Source organism: Sinocyclocheilus rhinocerous, unplaced genomic scaffold (assembly GCF_001515625.1).
Source record: "Sinocyclocheilus rhinocerous isolate Xijiao unplaced genomic scaffold, SAMN03320098_v1.1 scaffold568, whole genome shotgun sequence".
NCBI lineage: Eukaryota > Metazoa > Chordata > Actinopteri > Cypriniformes > Cyprinidae > Sinocyclocheilus > Sinocyclocheilus rhinocerous.
In genome coordinates, this window is record NW_015652173.1 from 2,330,314 (window position 1) to 2,349,498 (window position 19,185).

The following is a 19,185-nucleotide window of genomic DNA, read 5'->3' on the forward strand; positions in this document are numbered from 1 at the left end:
ATAACACAAAGATATACAGTCAAACCAAAAATTATTCAGATACCAGATATAATTTTTGATATTTTTTTAATAGTGGGTGCAGGACACTGTAGTTCATAAATGTAAATGAGGATAACAAAATAAAGTGAACTGTGACATATTATACCCAAAAATTCTTCATACAGTGAGTTCTGACACAGTTTAACTCTGAGTTCTTGTCATATTTTATTACCATTTTCTAAACTCTAGCAAATAAACTGATATAATTTGAAATGTTGAAGGTGTCTAAATAAATTTAGGTTTGACTGTATATATATATAAATTGTGTGTGTGTGTGTGTGTGTGTGTGTGTGTGTGTTATATTGTATTATATTATAATTCTGTTTATCATTTCAACATTTTTTTTTTTTTGTATTCCCACCAGTCCGCGTGCCAACAGGGATGCCTACTCCGGCATGGACACTCCAGGGTCCAAACGCAAGCTTTACAGTGCTGTGCCAGGAAGACACTATATGGTGGTCAAGTCTTACCAACCCCAGGGCGAGGGAGAAATCGCTTTGTATAAGAACGACAGGGTCAAAGGTACATGTATCTCTAAAAAAAATTTTAGTTTAACTTTACTCAATTAAACCATATGTTATTGATAGTAAATGTGGACATTTTTAAGAGTGTGTGCACCAAATGCAGGGAAAAGCTGGTTTGTAGCAGGCAGTGCAGTTTCTCCTGCCATATGGAGAGCAAGAATTCAGATTCTGCCCTTCGGCACCAGGCGATGCCTGGCCAGAGCTAGCAACACTTCACAAACAGAAAGAGATGAACTAGAGAGGTTTCAGTGGAATGAAGACTTCATTGGATAAAATCAGCATAGGCCTGATTTATTATATTGTCATGTGTAAATTTATACACATCCATAGTGAAGTGGTCAGAATGCCTGTTAATGCCGAAGTGATCTTAAAAGAGCTGTATGTGTAACGGGCATACGTGTCATATATAGGATTGCTCATGCAGTTTGTAAATAATGAGAAGAGTGTTTTATATTTATATTTTTGCTGACATTCTCATACGTAGTTCTCAGTATTGGAGAAGGAGGATTCTGGGAAGGCAGTGCCCGAGGGAATGTAGGCTGGTTCCCAGCAGAATGCGTGGAAGAGATCCCAAGCAAACCCAACGAGGACAGGCCCTGTGAGTGTCTACACACAAACACACACTTTGAACATGTTCTCATTCACTGTCATGCCAACTTAAAGGGATAGTACACCAAAAATTACACTTCTGTCATTAATTAATCACCCTCCTGTCGTTCCAAACCCGTGAGACCTTCGTTTATCATCAGAATGCAATTGATTTATTTATTTGATGAAATCTGAGAGCTTTCTGACCCAGCATAGACAGCAACGCAACTGACACGTTCAAGACCCAGAAAGGTAGTAAGGACATCATTAAAATAGTCCATGTGACATCATTGTTCACCCGTAAGTTTATAAAGCTACGAGAATACTTTTTGTGCACAAAAAACTAAAATAAGAACTTTATTCAACAATTTCTTCTCTTCACAAGATTATCACAGCGTATGTGGTGCTGCTGACGCAGGAGGGATAGTGAACTCAAAAATGACACTTTTATTATTATTTACCAGTGCTATTTTACTATTATTGTATTTTATGTTTTAGTTGTAGTCACTTAACTTATTTTAGGTAACTGCAAATGCAACATTCCTTATTTTTCGTGTTTTGACATTTTCAAAGTGTTTGAAATTTAAGTTTTCATTCTGTTTGACAGAATGTTCATGCTGCTCTATTTCATACAACGAAACTAGTCCATACCACTTCTATGCTACATTCCAAAGTTGAAGCTGTACAGTACTTTTGAAATGTGACAACCAATGTTGATATTGATGTCAAACTTTGCATGAAGTGTCTTCATACAGCATATTTTAATAGACTTGAATGGGATTTCAGAGCTGCAGTGAAGGTATTTTTTGAAATTCTTATGTTTTCCAATTGCTGTCATATGGCTTCAGAAGACTTGCAATATATCACCTGAGTCTTATAGACTACTTTTTGGTACTTCTTATAATGCTCTTTCTGATTTTGGAGCCTAACAGCCCCTGGTCACCATTTACTTTGTACATTGTATGAAAAGGAGCAGCATGAACATTCTGTTAAATATCTTCTTTTGTTTTCCACTGAACAAAAATACAAATCTAGAACAACATGGGGGTAAGTAAATGATGACAGAATATTCATTTTGGGTGAACTATCACCAGTAAAGTGTACACTTCAAATTACACAATTGTTCGACATATTACAAGGTGAGGGGAAGAAACACTTTTCCCGCTCCTCTTATTATGTCTTCTCTAACTCTATTCTTCTCCAGTGCTCTGATAACCCGCAGAATATGTGAGGAGCCTTGCGGCGATAACAGGCTGTTAATTCAGTTAGTGTTCATTTGCAACTAGGCCACAAAGCACACGCGTCCACCTCTCAGATCAAATAATTGCATTCATCCGTCAACCATCGGTGTGAATGAGCACCTGAGAATTTGATTTGCGCATTATATCCAAATTGGACAGAGCACAGGAATGCCATTAACAGCAATCATAGCTCTACTCTAGTCCAAATGTGTGTTAAATTTAGATTTTTTTTTAGTTGTAAGTACAATCATTGGCTGTTGTGTAGCTTTGGTGTGTGCACTCAATTTTCGCTGTGCAAACTGGCAGAAGGGGCCAGGGGCAACATTCTGTTGAGAGTTGTTATTTTGGGCCAAATGAATGCCTTCCACATCAGTGCAGCTACTGTGCGTTTTTCAGCCCTGTATGTGTGTGTGGTGTCATAGAGGCGTTTCGAATTTTTCTTCATTGAAACACATCCGAACCTTTATAACAGTAACCGTAAAAAGCTTTGCATTGCAACACACTTGACATAATGAAATGATCCAAATCCTGTTGTTAATCTACAATCATGCTTTAGTCTAAAATCTCCAACACAATTCTCTGCCGTGGTCCAGATTGTTGCTTATGACCATGTACAATAAGACAGCTATTGGCAGCTACACGAAACAAATGGAGAGCTGTTCATGACAGCATGTGGCGAGCAGAATGGAGGTGTGGTGAACGACAGCTGTCATTGGCCGAGAGGCTTTGGCCCATGTGACTCGGGGAGAGAGTCTGGCTGACTCAGCTCTCAGACTGTAAGATCTAAGTTCACCCGTCATGTGATGGAACATGACATTTGCCTTAAGGTTGTGCTGCAGAAGCACAGTAAGTGCTTCTGCATCTGTACGGCTAACCTAAATGCTGTTATTAAAGGTGAAGTGTGTAATTTCAGAACTGAATTGTAAAAAAAAAAGTTTTCAAACAGGTTTCCTGTGTGCTATTGGTTGGATAAATAAGTAGCCCTGCCCTAAACTCATTCTATTGATTGAGCCAGTGTTGCTATGCTAAGTTGGAATTCTCAAATAAACATAGCAGTGTTTTGAAAGCGCCAGAGTGTTTATACTTTTCGGGTTAATAATTGCATAGTTGTCTTTGTTAAATGAGAAAGTATTTTAAGTTAACATTATAAAAATGTTGCATCTTCTTACATAGTTTTTGAGAAAATAACAGTGTCTACTATATCTAGTTTGAAGTTATGTGTTTTTAGTATTTTTTTTCCAAGAAAAAAAATATTTAATGTGGTATTATCTATGAAGTAAAATTCCCTATGATAATTATTTTAATAATTGAACATTTTACATAAATAAAGATGTGTAAATTGCACTTTTAATATATATTTGAATAAATTAATAAATCAGGACGAAAAATGCATGTCACGCCATTGACCCAAATACATAATTGGTGGCGAAATTGGATCTTTTGCCTATACCATTTTATTCCTCATGTTATTGCCAATAATTGAGTTGTCGCAACACATTTGATCAATTTGTGCACTTTTTAGCAGTAATCTGAGGTGAAAATGCTTGCTATGTTTGGTATAAGTGTCACCTGAGGCATTTTGAATCTCATCCATGTTTGCTAGTGTTGCAAAAGAAGCAGGGCGGCAGTGTGAAAAGGTGAGAAATGCTATGTTGAGATGGGAGCCATTGGCAGCCTTGAAATCCATGGCTACTACAATGCACACTACAAGCGAAGCGCTTTTGAAGAGTTGCAAGGACAGCTGATTTCTTTCATTGATTTATGAAATTGTCATTTGGTTCCCATAGCGATGCTTTCATGGTTATTTTAATCACATTTTTTGAAGATTGTTGCCCAAATCTGTCTTATTTTGCGGTGAATCCAACAACTAGCCAAGATACATAACATACGCTGCTGGATAGCCTTAAAAGTTGACTATCTAGTGCAGTGTCCAAAATCGGCTACAGTTAAATCCAGCATCAGCTGGTTAGCAGCAGCACAAGTAATCTACTGAAGTCTCTTGAACCTTTCCGAGCAACACTCATGCACATTCCTGATTGATATATTTCCATGGAAACATGCTCTACACTGTACAAACCCTGTTGCTATGGAGTGGGCCTTGGTAAGATTTTTTTCCTCTTTTTGTGGCATCTTTTTTTTTTCCCTCTCTCATACACTCTCTCTCCCTCTCACGGTACTGAGAACAGAGCTTACATACCATCTTTTCCAATGCCACGGTTCTCTTTTCCATGTGTGTGATGCTGATGGTCAGCTCTCACCTGAGCGCTCGAGGAGACACAAGAGTTTTTGGAGATGGGAAGTTAGGCGTCAGGGCCTGAGGGATCGAGAAAAGTGGCAATCGCCCCTCAGGCAAGGAGAACTAAGTGTTTCTCGGATTGACTCGGGGGTGAACTAAAGGGGACCAATGGACGAGACTAGCAGATCTAGGAAGAAGGTTCATTTTGGAGGTATGTCGATTTGAGGATGTTGCAAACTGAGGAGTTTTGTGATGAATTATGGATTTGTGCCACCAAAAATTGCATGTTTTGCTCTGCGCTCTTTATTATATAGGAATGATTAGTTTGAGTCTATTGTCGATAAAATTTCAGTTGCAGTTTTTTTCTTTTAGTATTTCTTGTGTTTTGAGTCTTTTCACTTGGGTTTTGAGGTAATTGTGCATCTTGATGACTTTTGTGTCAGTTTCAGAAGCCTTGAACAGTTGTCGAAAACAAATTGTAGTAAAATATCCAAATCGTCTTGGGGTCATTTTTCGATCTAATTCAGTTCTCCATCATGTTGTAGCTTTGTCAAAGATGACAAATCAGATCATGTTTTTATTATATTGAGTGAGAAACTGTGACCTAGTCGTAGAGTTGTAAAACTTGTGTGACTGGCAGAATATTATAGTTATTACTTTTTTTTTCCCAGTTGTGCGCTCTGACCCTGCCTCGAAAGTTTTGCATCCTTCAAGTCGTGCTTGCTGCACGTTTACTATCTTTATGAATTTTATCAAGTGAGCCACACAGCTAGTTACCCCTGGTGGTTATAAATCAGGTGTTGTAGCAACTGTCATCGCTGCTCGCCTTCATGTCAAATAGACTTTTTTTCCTCACACTGTCCACAGAGGAACAAAGCTTGTGTCAAGTACGTGTGGCTCTGTGTGCACGTGCCAGAACGCTTTTTGTTGGAAAGACGACACAGCTGCTACAGAAAACAGACAGGGTGTTCAATTAAGATGTGAGAAAGAGAATGAAAAAGAGATGTGGTGGCCATTTTATTCATCCAATTAATTATAACATCCATATCTCTTAATATTAAATTCCTCTGTTCAGATTTATGCATGCGAAATCAGGTATTGCTCAAAACTGGATAATGCACAACCTGACAAAACACATCTATAAATGGTAATGTCAAGGCTCAGAGTGTGATGATTCACTTGCACACTCAAACGATTCAGTTTTGATTTATTCAGTTGATGAGATGCATCATAACAGGTCCAGTCTGACCTCAATATTATTTGATTCGTTTCCATACAAATGGCAAAAAATAAGCCTTAGAGTGCCAAATGCATACTTTTCAGAAATTCTCATGATTCACATTTTAAAGCCGATTTGAATGCTATTTTTTGAATTTGAACCTCTCTAGATGGCCATGTTTTGCTAAAACAGTTTGATTAACCAAAATAGTCATTAAACCGCCTTTTTATATATTTGAAACAACTGACAGATGGGGAGGACATCTTACATTAGTAGTCACAGGATAGAACGGATGTCTCTGTAGAATTGCGCTGAATCTAAACCTCCTTTTGTTTGAACATCAAAACGTTTCAGCTCAACGAAGAATTGAGCGTCTGTAACTTTAACAGCTAACCAGTGAGTAGGTTGGAAGGGGAAAGTGTTGAATCCCACGCAGCCTCCTGACTACTGATATCATCGTGTATCAACAGAACCGCAGAGGACAATACAAATGGTGCAGTTTTCAGAAGCTGCAGCCTGCAGAACAAACTCCTCGAGAATCTCATTAATGGATAAATATGTGTACACGGTTGCTCAGAATCTTTATTATCACCAGTTGTGTCTCCGTTAATGGGTGTCCTTCCTCCGTAGATATAATTTGCCTTCCTTATATCAGTACACTTTGGGGGATGTGCTTAACATTAAGGTGATTGGATTGAATTAAGATATTAATCCAGTGTTTTATCCATTTGTCCAAGTCCTCTGTGGACAGTTGGTTTGTTATTGTACAAACATCATGGCGTAGGAGCAGCCTAGAACGAACGCTCCCCTCGGAGAAGTTCGGAAGAGCGAAAGCGGAGCCATGTAAACGATTAATCTCTGCGACATAAAAAAAGTCTCTTCATTAGCTTTGTTGGCTCTTATCCTGGTTCCTTCCATAAAATGCAGTCAATATTTGGCCTTCCTGAACTCTCTCGGAGGACTAGTCTAGTTAGGCTCCATTATGGGCCAAATGGTCCCTGTCTTCCAAAGAGCTTTTTATTGGTTGCAGTTAAACATGGAAGGTGGTATAGTTGGTCTAGTGCTGATTTTGAATTCACTGTTATAAATTGTGGATTTACTTTAAGCTCATGGCGTGTGTTCAAGAAATTTTATTTTATTTTATTTATTTTTTTATATGTGTGTGTGTCATGCTGGTATTGATTGTCAGTGACAATATGCGTGTCAAGGTACTGTGTGGTGAAACTGTAAGCACCTTTTGTTATTTAATACTAAATTTTTTATCTAGAGCACAGTTGGCTAAATGATTAAATGTGTATAAAAAATGGCACCTGGGACTGTGTGACATATGGCACACAGTAAGACCGATTTGTGACTAGACAGCTTTTTTATGCAATTATGTAACCGAACCTTTACAACATTCTCACTTTATCACATCTGCTGTACCTCTCAAAAATTCTGGTGACTATTTTTATTATTTTTGCACATTTTATATTCGGTGTGAAAGTGATGATAATGATGTTGAAGCGTTCAAAGTTTGCTGGGGTTAGTGCTTGAATGCAGTCACATCAGAATTTAGGAAGTAACTTTTGTTTATGTGTGAAAATAATGAATAAAAAATAATTTTATGACACTTTCTGAGCACTACAGATTTTCAGCACTATGCAAGGTTGAAATATTACATAATTGGGGTGATCTAAAGTAAATGTCTGTGAATATTTTTTCACAGATGCCCGGGCAGACCGATCGGAGAGAAGGAAGCTCTTTCGACACTACACTGTGGGATCTTATGACAGTTTTGATGCATCAAGGTATGATCAAACATTTTTCTAATCCTTCTGACCATGTTTTTTTAAAGTGTGACGGGTTCAATACATGATGGTAGTTTGAAATGGGTTCTCTCTTGCGTACATATTTACAGTTCAAAAAAGGTTACAGAGTTTTTTTTTTTGTTTTTTTTAAATCAGATAGTTTTTCTGTAAACAACATTGCGGTTTCAGATTTTAGTATGTTTTGCCTCAACAAGGTCAGCTATGATGGTGAAAGGCAAGAAACGGACCAGAATAACAGCTCAAATGTCATCATCAGGTCTACACGGAATCTGCGCCTGCGGAATTCCACAGGAATGTCACTCACAAAGTAAAAAAGAAGTTTATTAAATCATTTGTAATTACTTCCCCTGTATAGCAAATTTTTCATATTTCATAGAATTTTCCAGATCTTTCACCAAAATCATCACAAAGAAAATGTGGGGAAAAGATGTGCAGACTCTGTCTGGGCCTGGAGATAATTTTAATACACTGAAATAAATGTGTTGTAGGATTTAACAATAGAGTAAATTTCACAAATAATCACACAGGAACAGCAAGCAACACAAGTAGAAAGACTGAAAATTCATTTTTGGTAACACTGAACTTAAAGCCTTTATGTATAATGCATTATAAAAGTAGTTTTAATGCATTAATTATGCCTTGTAATGCATTGTACAATCTCATGAATAATTGTAACCACAGTTAATATATTATAACACTTATCAATTCATTGTTTCACTTTGTATTTTAAATTCGGTTATAATTATTTACGACAAGATATAATGTATTACAACGCACATTATGAATAATGCATTATACCCTTTAATAACCCTTTATAATGCATTATACATAAAGCCTTTAAGTAAAGCGTTACCATATTTTCTTGTAAAACGTACTTCAATAATCTTTGTTTTATTTACATCTTTTTTTAAATTTTTATTACAGTGTAGGTTAATAGATTGATTGATTTACCTAAGTTGTAAAAATGGCCATGTTGTTTTTAAAAATCTTAAAAATTTATATTTTACATGCATTTGATTTACCCCCAAAGACAAAATTCCCTATAGGTTAATAAAGTATAAGCAAAGAAGAAAATTTAAACGATTGATTAATCAATTACTTAAGACCAGTGATGCATCAGATTCCTATTATTAATATCTATTATTGTGAGTGTATCAAAGTACAGCACGAATGATCCATTTACCTGCGCATACTTTTGCACAAACCATCATTTCCCAAAACTTTGCCGCCCCAATATGATTTAACACAAAGCGCCGCACAAGCACATTGTTATTCACAGGGGAAAAAAGGTTTGAAGTGTGTGAAAACTCTTTAAATGGCCGGTTATGTAAGCAACGCTCGAGCTTGGGGTCGTCACTGCGTGATGCAGACACTTTGATGGCATTTAAAAAAAACAATCAGCTCTTTGACATTATGATGTCATAATATGTGGCTGTCAATCTGCATATTTGAAATAAATTGGCAGTGTGATTTTAGCCACATATCTCTGGTTTTCTATGCAGTCTGGGAATCTTATTTTAAATACGATTTTTATTTTAAACAATAACGTTATTTTTAGCTACTGAACTTTAATAGTCCTGTAATTTAAAGGGATAGTTCTCCCAAAAATAAAAATTCTGCCATTAATTACTCACCCTCATGTCGTTACAAACCCGTAAGACTTTGTTCATCTTCAGAACACAAATTAAGATATTCTTGATGAAATTCGAGAGCTTTCTGACCCTGCATAGAAAGTTACGATTGAACCACTGATGTCACATGGACTATTTTAATGATGTCCTTGCTATGTTTCTGAGCCTTAAACATGTCAGTTGCATTGCTGTTTATGCAGGGTCAGAAAGCTCTCGGATTTCATCAAAAATATCTTAATTTGTGTCCCGAAGAAAAACGAAGGTATTATGGGTTTGTAATAATGAAAGAATTTTTATTTTTGGGTGAACTGTCCCTTTAAGGGTAATATTAGTTCTTAAAAATGTTATTTTTGTTGTACTGTGAACTTTACACATTTGTCACTGGGTGTTAAAAAGCCAAAAAAGAGAAAGATCCTCTCGCATCCGGCTATACTCCTACCCAGCTGACACACCCCTCGCTCCGAGCTGGTTGTCATGGAGACAGAGAATCCAAGGCAATGCAGTGCAGGCTACTTCCTGCTGCAGGGAGCTTGAGTGACAGCCATACAAAAGGACACGGGTGCTTTTAGGTGAACTTGTCACAGATACATGCAAGATACCTGCTAGTTATGTCAGTCTTTTGCAGACATGCTCTATATATTATTATTAATAAATTTACAGTGGATTCCACTGTAAACTTTTTGGTAGGATAAATACGAATGGATTTTGACTGGATTTAAGATGCATTATTTAGTTTTTATTAAATAGCTAATCCACAACGGTGTATAAATATCGCTCTGTGATGGACAGCAGTAACATTGTTTGAAATGAGATCACACACAGGTATAAATGCATTATGAGCAAATAATATTTCCCCCGTTCTAACAGGCCGGGATATTAATGACCTTGTTGCTCTGTGACATCGCCACAGTGTCCCCTTTAAAGCAGATTATGTTGCCATGACAACCATGCATCATTCCTCAGGAGTCAGCACTCTACCTTTTGAGCTCAGAGCTCTTTCAATATTTCAATAAGACTTTATCTTATAGTTAAAACTGTGAGGTCTTGCGATCACAGGTTAAGCCTATTTTGTCAATATGCCAGATAAAGTTTTTATGGGATTATAAACACTTCAAGAAGATCTTTTCGGTGTATTTTAGGCCGTTAAATTAATCAATCTAGAGCCGCGGTTCATGACCTTCAGTGATTATTTTAGGGTCTGATTCATTCTAAGGACACAAAGTGCAGTAAAATGAATTGGCACAGGCCACAATCCCATTTCCTGATATGAATGAAGTTAACATACCATGTGGAAATGAGACTCCAGCTCTTTGTGAGAGCTGCAGTTTGAGCAATTCGCTACCCATTCAGTACCCCGGCTTGATTTCCAGGACTGGATTTAATACTCCATCTAAAAGATGGTAAGCCCTCTTGTCCTTCAGGGAAAGAGAGAGAACATTTGCTTTCCAGTGCTATCATATTCAAACAGCATATCTCTGGATATCTCCGGTGGCTTCTACAGTTGAACACCTTCAGTAATTGATCTGCTTGCTTGCAGTGTGTGTTTTGGGAAAGGATATTGATGGTGCTAAGCAGGAAGTAACACTCAGTGTCACAAAGATGTTTTGGTGTCATTCAGGACAACCACCACCATAGTGTAACTGCTAGAAATAGTCTCTCTTCTAACAGAATTTTGAATGAATAACTCATATTGCATTCGAAAGACTATTTGAGTGAATTTCTTTGACCCAAAAATTAGTTTTGACTTAAAGAAATAGTTCACCTAAAAGCATGAATGACAATGAATGAATTTTAAAAATATATTTACCTATTTAATATATAGGTGGGGCCATTTTTCCCCCCTAAAAAGTCTATTTAAAGTCATTAAGAAGTCTGTGTAAACACTTTTTGAAATAATTGCAATTGATCATTTCTCATTATTTGTTTATGTATATCTGTTCTGTTAAATTTGGCATAATTTGGTAACAGATTGCAGAGGGCTTTAATGCGATTAGATTCTAATTTCTAGATAATTATTATTCAAAAAATACTAAAATTATCGTTAATGTGAGCGTCAAGCAACCGAAATCGTTAAGAGAAATCATAATCGTTAAATACCTTACGATTCCAATCTGTAATGCACACATAAAATTATTTTTAGTCGCGCGCGCACACATGCATACATTGTTCTCTCTCTTTCGCGCGCTCGCTCTTTCTCTGTGGCACTGTAAACCGTCTCTCTCTCTCTCACTCTCTCTCTGTCATACCCATTCCTCCAAGATAACCGCTCATGTTTTCCTCTGGTGATTTTCATCCTTCATCTGGCGGTTATGTCTCTCACTTACGACACGCTATCTCGCCGGCGACCGGGCCCTGCCTTTCTTAACCGGTGTTACAGCTCCTTCTTCGACAGATAAAGCTTGCGGTGAGCTTTTTTCAACGGTTACAACTCTCGTCACATCGCGCTCTTCGTCGCAAAAATGATTAATTCCGCTCAGCCGACGCCTGTTAGGATGAAGCATCACTCCGCGCGCTCGGCGGTGGCGATGATGAGGATGATAGGCTGTAATAACGGTCGTTATGCGCGGAATTTTCTCCACAGCGACTGCGTTATCAACGAAAAGACGGTCGTGCTGCAGAAGAAGGATAACGAGGGATTCGGGTTCGTGTTGAGAGGGGCGAAAGGTAGGGAGAAAGACGGACCCCTCGTCGTCTCCGCCGCCTCATCATAACTGTTCCTCACTTCATGCTTTACACCCTCGAGAATCAAACCGTGTTGGTCCTTCATTTCACGCTGTTTCCTATCCTCTTTTTTGTACCCCCGCACTTAACGTCATGTCTGTTGATTTCAAAGCGCGTCATCGCGCGCGCACTTGATTTGATGTGTCTGCGTGGCTTGAGCTGCATGAATTGCATCCATGTGAAGAACTTTTGAATTAATGCATATCTTGGTGTCAGCGTGTCCATCACTTGACTGCGATGCATTTAAGTGGGCTTGTCAAATCTGTGAAGTGTAAACACAGACCCCCACCCACTCCCTGCTCCATGTGCTTGGCTTGTGTTTGACTGCATTAGGGCTCTGCTGGCACTTTGTCTCAAGGGCTTCCTGAGTCTGACAGTCCAGCTGTTTCTTTCTGTGGCTAAAGCATTTAATTCACTCACAAATCCTTCATAAAAATGTATTTAACTTCAACAAACCTTTAACTATGCAATGTATTAACTACTTAAGACAGACCCTAAAAGTCTCCTTCCCATCACCAACTGCAGCGCTTTTAGTGCACTACAGATCCCTTGAAGTTGCGAGTGGTGCACCGTGGCTGCTTTCTGCATCAGCTCTTGCGATGCCCCTCATTCTGTCAGGCTCCAGACCAGCGCTTCTCCCCACACTGTCAGCAGTGAGATCCATGCATGCATTTTCTCTGGTTATATAAACGTCCCAACTCCTGCATTCATTTTTGATTTGGTTGGATGGATGCATTGCAGCTTGCATCATGTATCATCAGACCAGATGCTCTTGTTTAGCCACACTCATTATCCATTGTGCTACCAGGCACTCGTTTTCATAGGAATTGTACTTTTCATACCATCGATGTAAAAGCATGTTATTTTCAGCATGTTTTTGAGTAATGGCAAGCTTAAACATAGACTAGATAGATAGGATTATAAATAATATCTAATTTAAATAGTACATATACATATATATAATATATACTATTGAGGAGTTCACTCCGACCCCGGCGTTCCCTGCTTTGCAGTATCTGGAGTCTGTGGATGAGGGAGGGGTGGCATGGAAAGCTGGCTTGAGGACTGGAGACTTCCTCATCGAGGTAAGAACACGATTGGGTTTCCATAAGCTTACGGTTTGTTTTGGAAAACCTCATAAGCCATTGCTTGCTGAAGGGATGGAAAGGTCCCTGATCAGCTGGAAAGAGTGATGTCCGACCCATGCAGGGGACTTCATCTTGAGCTTGCTGCTGAATCATTCACACGTTAGTGCAAACAGGAGAATGTTTATGCACAGTGTGAGCTTGTGAATATGAGGAAAGGTCATAGTTACATCTTTATTATGGATCTTCTGCAGTGGATGGGTGCCGCAGAATGAGAGTCCAAACAGCTGTTAAAAATCTAGAAAAGTAGTCCACACAACTCTAGCCCATCTGTTAACAGCTTACGAAGTGAAAAGCTGTGTGTTTGTAAGAAACAAATTCATCAAGACCTTTTTAACTTTACATTGTTGTTTCCGGCTAAAATACGAGTCCTCTATCCTTAATACTGCTTTCTTTAGAGAAAAAGTTGTCTAGTCTGAAACGGGAGAGAAACATGCACATATTTACAAGCTAAAACAGTCCAGAACAGCTTTAAACAAATATATTGGTGAATTTTGATGTGAAAGGAAAACAGGGGATGAACATTTTCTCTGGATGAAGCATTAATATGAATTACGGAGTCATATTTTTGAACAGAAGTGACAATTTATAGTTAAAACACTGTAATGGTGAATCTATTTCTTACAAACATGCAGCTTTTTACTTAAGACATTAATTGATGGACTGGAGTGGTGTGGATTACTTGTGTATTATTGTGATATTTTTATCAGTTGTTTGAACTCTCATTCTGACGACACCCATTCACTGCAGAGGATCCATTGGTGAGCAAGTAATGTAATGTTAAATTTCTCCAAATCCTTCAATGAAGAAACTGTCTGTTTTTTGGAGATTTGGAGAAATTGTCTCATCTACATGCTGAATGGTCTGATGGTGAGTAAATTTACAGCAAATTTAAATTTTTCTTATTTGTGAAAACCATGATGCATTTTTTTCATAGAGCAACATTATTTGTAAGATGTCTTTACTGTCACTTTTAATCACTAGTCAAATGACTAGTAAACCCTCCTGCTCATCCCTATTATAAATATATAATGATGATGGAAGTTTATCTGCAAAACACCTGTCTTGGCCCCTCAGTTCTGGCTGAACTGACACTTCAGCGATGACTGACCACGAGACACGAAAAGCATTGGGAACGTTGTCCTCCTTTCTGCATCAGCAAAATAAGTTCATTTGCATGCAAAATTCAAGAGAACACTCACTTTGTGTTAAAGCACAGAGAGCAGATCCAAGATCTCAGCACCGCATGGAAGGGCAGAGAAGGGAAGAAAATGATTGGCTCTCATGAGCGGCGAAGATTTCATGAATTATTTGCTCCTTACGGTAATCCAAGAGTCTAAATGTAACTAAGCCAGAATGTTTCTATGATAGAGCAGTGGGAGCTGCATTTTGATTATGTAATTTTGCAGGAAGTGTAACGTACGTTCCTACAATGCTAATGACAGTTTTCATATCTAATAGGTTGCTGATGTACTGCAGTGCGACATGCTAAAACTATTTTCAATTCAATTTTGCTAATTATTTTCTTTAAAGTGTATTGCAGTATTAATTGAGATACTATGTGAAATATTTATACTTAAGATAAATTAATTTATCACAGTGCCAGATTATTTAAAACTAACTAGTGAAGGAGAAAGTGTGATTTTAGAAAACGGCAAAATATAAGGAAATAGTAGTTACTAGTTACAGCACCTAAAATATTAATATAAATGTATAGAAATCTTATGTAAGTTTTAATCTAGATTCTTGATTTAAAAATTTGATAAGCTTCGCTCAATGTCGTAATTTATAAAACACAAGTGTATGCAAATGCAATATTGCACTCTAACCACTCTTAGAGGTGACTTAGATTAGTCTGGCATAATGTATTTGTATATGTAAAAAGCGTGTATATAAATTGTATATATAAATTCATTCATCGTCTCTTCTCCCCAAATACCACGGAAACAATAAACACGTTTTATGATATTGACCGTCAGTCCCTCAGGAGCCAAGCAAGCTTCACTACCCACATCAGGTTGAGCCGCTGCTGTTTTGCTCTCTCACACTTTGGTGTATGGATGTGTCAGGTCCCAGGGACAATCTAGCCTTCTGGACAAAGCAAGGCGAAGCCCTCACAGAGAACATGACCTGGTTTTGCTTTACGTTAATGACTAAAGCTTGCAGTAAATTTGGTAGGGATGTAAATATCTATTTTTTAAAAAAGCATATTTGTTTTACCTTCCGTGAACTGCACCAGAGGTTGAATTGCAGATTCTCACTCCTACATTTCCTGGAGCTTTTGAGAGTCAATGAATTAATCTTATTGCCTATAAGAAACTCTAAGAAATGGTGTCGCTTATGAAGGGTGTTATGATCAACCAGGAAGATACAAAATAGAATGATGGATTTACTGAAAATACATCTACACCCACTTGCCCTTGGTGTGTGGGCACGAGTATCTCTCTTTCTCTTTACTCTCATCTGATCGCATTTGTGCATCTTACTTACCTCTCTTTTCTGTATACAAGAGGTAATAGTAGGGCTGGGTGATATGAAAAATTTTACTGTCTTGATCAAATTTTTTCATATCAGTCGATATCGATAATTATCATGATAAATTTCAAATTTTTATTTCTTTCATGTTTAAGGGCAGATTTTTGCTCCTAAGTGAAAGTTGTAGAAACCAGACTGTTAATTGTAGTTTTAAACTACTCTTTATGGTCAGAACGTGACAAACACTTCACATTTTTTCTTTATTCTTTACACTTTCCCATTCACTTACACTTTTTTCTGCATGTTCTAATGAGTGATATTGTTTCAATCTTCAGCACAGTTTGCAGTGCAGGCTGCAATATTAATAATATAAATTTTTATGTTTCCTAGAAATGCACATTTGACAGCAGCTTGAGTTGACAGTAGTAGTAGCTTGAGTCTAAATACAATTGTCTAAATACATTTAGTATAAATGCACAAATGCTATATTCTATTACTCCTTTAATACATTTAATACATGTCTATATCAATAATATAATAAAATTCGTTATGAATATCCCACATTTCTGCCACAATAGCATGGTGCAGTTAGTAAATCCATGGTAAATGATGTGATTTGTATATTGAAATATCTTCTGACTCTATCGTTGTGCACATTGTTTCTCCTGTTTGTCAGCGCTGTTTCATCCAGCTTTAAACTAGTTTAAATCACAGAGTAATTTGTGTTCTTTGCTGAATTCAAGCGCTTTACACTGGATCTCACAGCGCTGTTTAGTGTCGTGTGACCGAGACTCATCAGCAAGTAAACGTATCTGCTCTAGTGAGCTCGCGCTGCACTGCCGTTTGAACTTTCAGCCAAGCGGATAAACGGTCAGTGTGGCGCGGTTCAAATGAGTAGCGCTGTTTCGTTCCACTTTTGGCACATAAACATTATATCGAACATTTATCAAACTGTTGATACCGTTTTATCCAGGAAAATTATATCGCGATAATTATCATTATCGTTTTATCGCTCAGCAATAGGTAATAGTGTATCTCAGGGCATGAGTTATCAATTCCATAAAATAATCAGTTTTTACTGACCTATAATGCATTTGCAGGGCTCACCAACTTCTGTAAAAAAAGAAAAAAAGAAAAAAGAATTTTTTTTTTTTTTAAAGTTGTGCATGCTGTTAGAAAATATAATCGTAAAGCCATGTTTGAGTGAACATTTTTAATAATTATATCAGGCTATTTCATGAATTTAGGAGGTGCATTGCATAACATCTAAACTGACACAAATAGCATATGCTGCTTTAAAACTATTTTAGTGGTTTAAACAAGCAGCAGCACTGAAGTATTTTTGGTTCTTGTAAATATCTCGCACTGTCACAAACGTCATGAAAATATGTAATTGTGGTTATGTAGCTCAAAAAATTGCTAACGTTAAATGTGATGGCTGGTTGATGTGTTTGTTGACGGTTGGACATCTCTCTCGTCTGTAATGCTTTCTCTCCAGAATGTTCTGTGTGCACAGAGAGAACCAGCAGGGAGGAAGTCTGTGGACTGTAGGAGATGCCTGCGAGCGTCCACATGGCCTTATAACCGTACAACCTGTCACCAAAACCTGCTCCTCACGCACTGCAAACCAAGTATAGCGCAGTACATAGCTTTTGCACTGTCACACTAAATGTAAAAGTTACCGGCCGGAACGTTGCGCGATTACCATTTTTAAGCATCACGAAATAGATCTTCCTATTTTTAATATTTCCAGAATAACGGAATCCAGTGATGCTACTGACCTTCCTCTTGCGTGTATGTGATGGTCCAGGTCTCATGTTGTAACACAGAGCAACGGTCGCCTAGCAACGGCACCAGCATTGTGTCTGAGCGCAGTGATGAAAGCGAGGTAGCGGTTTGAGGTTGTTTTTTTTTCTTCATTGGAGTGCAGCACTGGGCCGCGTGTAAACATTTCTTTTCCTGTTTGTATTGATATAAAAATACATCTTCATAATGGATTCCAATACCTGAGTGCTAGGATTTCAGGGGCGAATGACTCTATTACATGGTAGAAATGAGCTCTCATGGTTGTTTAGGCATGCTTGTAACTGCAATATGCTATATGATGGTTTCCTCCTGAGAGGCTGGCTTTCTCCATTTCGGCTCTCTAAGCCTGGTTTAGGGGTTTCTACACTGTGAGATGATCTTTTGGCTTGTTGGTGATCACAGGACTGATTTCTGCAGTGACAATGCAGTTGTTCTTTAAAGGGGTCATATGATGCGATTTCAATTTTTCCTTTCTCTTTGGAGTGTTACAAGCTCTTGGCAATGTGGCAGTTTCAGTTATGCGATGGGATGGTAATACCATGGTGCTTTTACACTATTGTTCTTTTTCTTTTAAAGAAATCAATACTGTTATTCAGCAAGGATGCATTAAGTTAATCAGTAGTGACAGCAAGATAATTACAATATTATATTTCGAATAAATTCTGTTTTTTTGAACGGAGAAGTCCTCCGAAGGATCGTATAAAATTTAATGGCTGCTGAAAATTCAGCTTTGCCATCACATAAAATGCGTAAAAAACAGTTATTTTAAATTGTAATAATATTTCACAATATTACTGTATTGTTGATTAAATAAATGCAGCCTTGGTGATCATAAGAAACCTCTTTGAAAAACATAACAAATCTTACCGACCTCATTCTTGTAAAATTGTTATGAATGCAGCTGTTATGACATCATATTAATTAATAAATTAAATAAATATGTCAAATATTTGTACTTTTAATATTCATTTTTCATTTTTTTTAAAGATATGTTTTTTTGCCTTTATTGTTATAGGACCGTGTAGATGAGACAGGAAATTAAGTGGGGGAGAGAGAGGGGCCGGGATCGGGAAAGGTCCTTTAGCTGGGATTCAAACTCGGGATGCCCTCAGCGCAATGGCGCTTCATGTCTGCATGCTGCGGCTATCGGCACTGACCATTTGTCATTTTTTAACAGTAAAAATGAACTAGTGAAAGCAAATATGGCCAATGTGCTTATGGTCAAACTTACCTTAATAAGAATTTTAATGTGATTTGTATTATTTGATTTAAGAAATACTGTGGCATTAAAGGGATCATATGATGTTGCTAAAAATAACATTATTTTGTGTATTTGGTGTAATGAAATGTGTTTATGCTGTTTAAAGTAAAAAAAAAAACATTATTTTCCACATCCTGTACATTATTGTTTCTCCTCTATGCCCCGCCTTTCGGAAACGCGTCGATTTTTACAAAGCTCATCGGTCTGAAAAAGCGAGGTGTACTGTGATTGGCCAGCTATCCAGTGCATTGTGATTGGCCGAATTCCTCAAGCATGTTACGCCCCTCACCATACTGTGATACCGTGTCCCGGCGCTACGAGACAAAAACATTAAAACACATTATAAACGAAGCATTTGTTGCATCCAGTGGGGACAAAATTACGGATTATAATGACATATACTGTCTTTTTACGCATTGCATCGTGCCGCGTAAACATAAAACCATGTCTGACTGCATTTGTGATCGGAGAAATGACAAACAACAAGC

The 19,185-nt window shown here is 37.6% G+C and overlaps 1 protein-coding gene across 1 annotated transcript in view; it reads left to right on the forward strand.

Moving 5' to 3' along the window:
* The window catches only part of LOC107714019 (SH3 and multiple ankyrin repeat domains protein 1-like), a gene marked incomplete at its 3' end in the record, with an annotated part of 82,934 nt that overhangs the window by 54,919 nt on the left and 8,830 nt on the right, over positions 1–19,185 (forward strand). Inside the window, exons 12-16 of the mRNA XM_016519707.1 lie at positions 404–561; positions 1,048–1,161; positions 7,556–7,637; positions 11,871–11,979; positions 12,988–13,095. Coding sequence (XP_016375193.1) covers positions 404–561; positions 1,048–1,161; positions 7,556–7,637; positions 11,871–11,979; positions 12,988–13,095 — 571 coding nt within the window. The remainder of the gene's footprint in view (positions 1–403; positions 562–1,047; positions 1,162–7,555; positions 7,638–11,870; positions 11,980–12,987; positions 13,096–19,185) is intronic.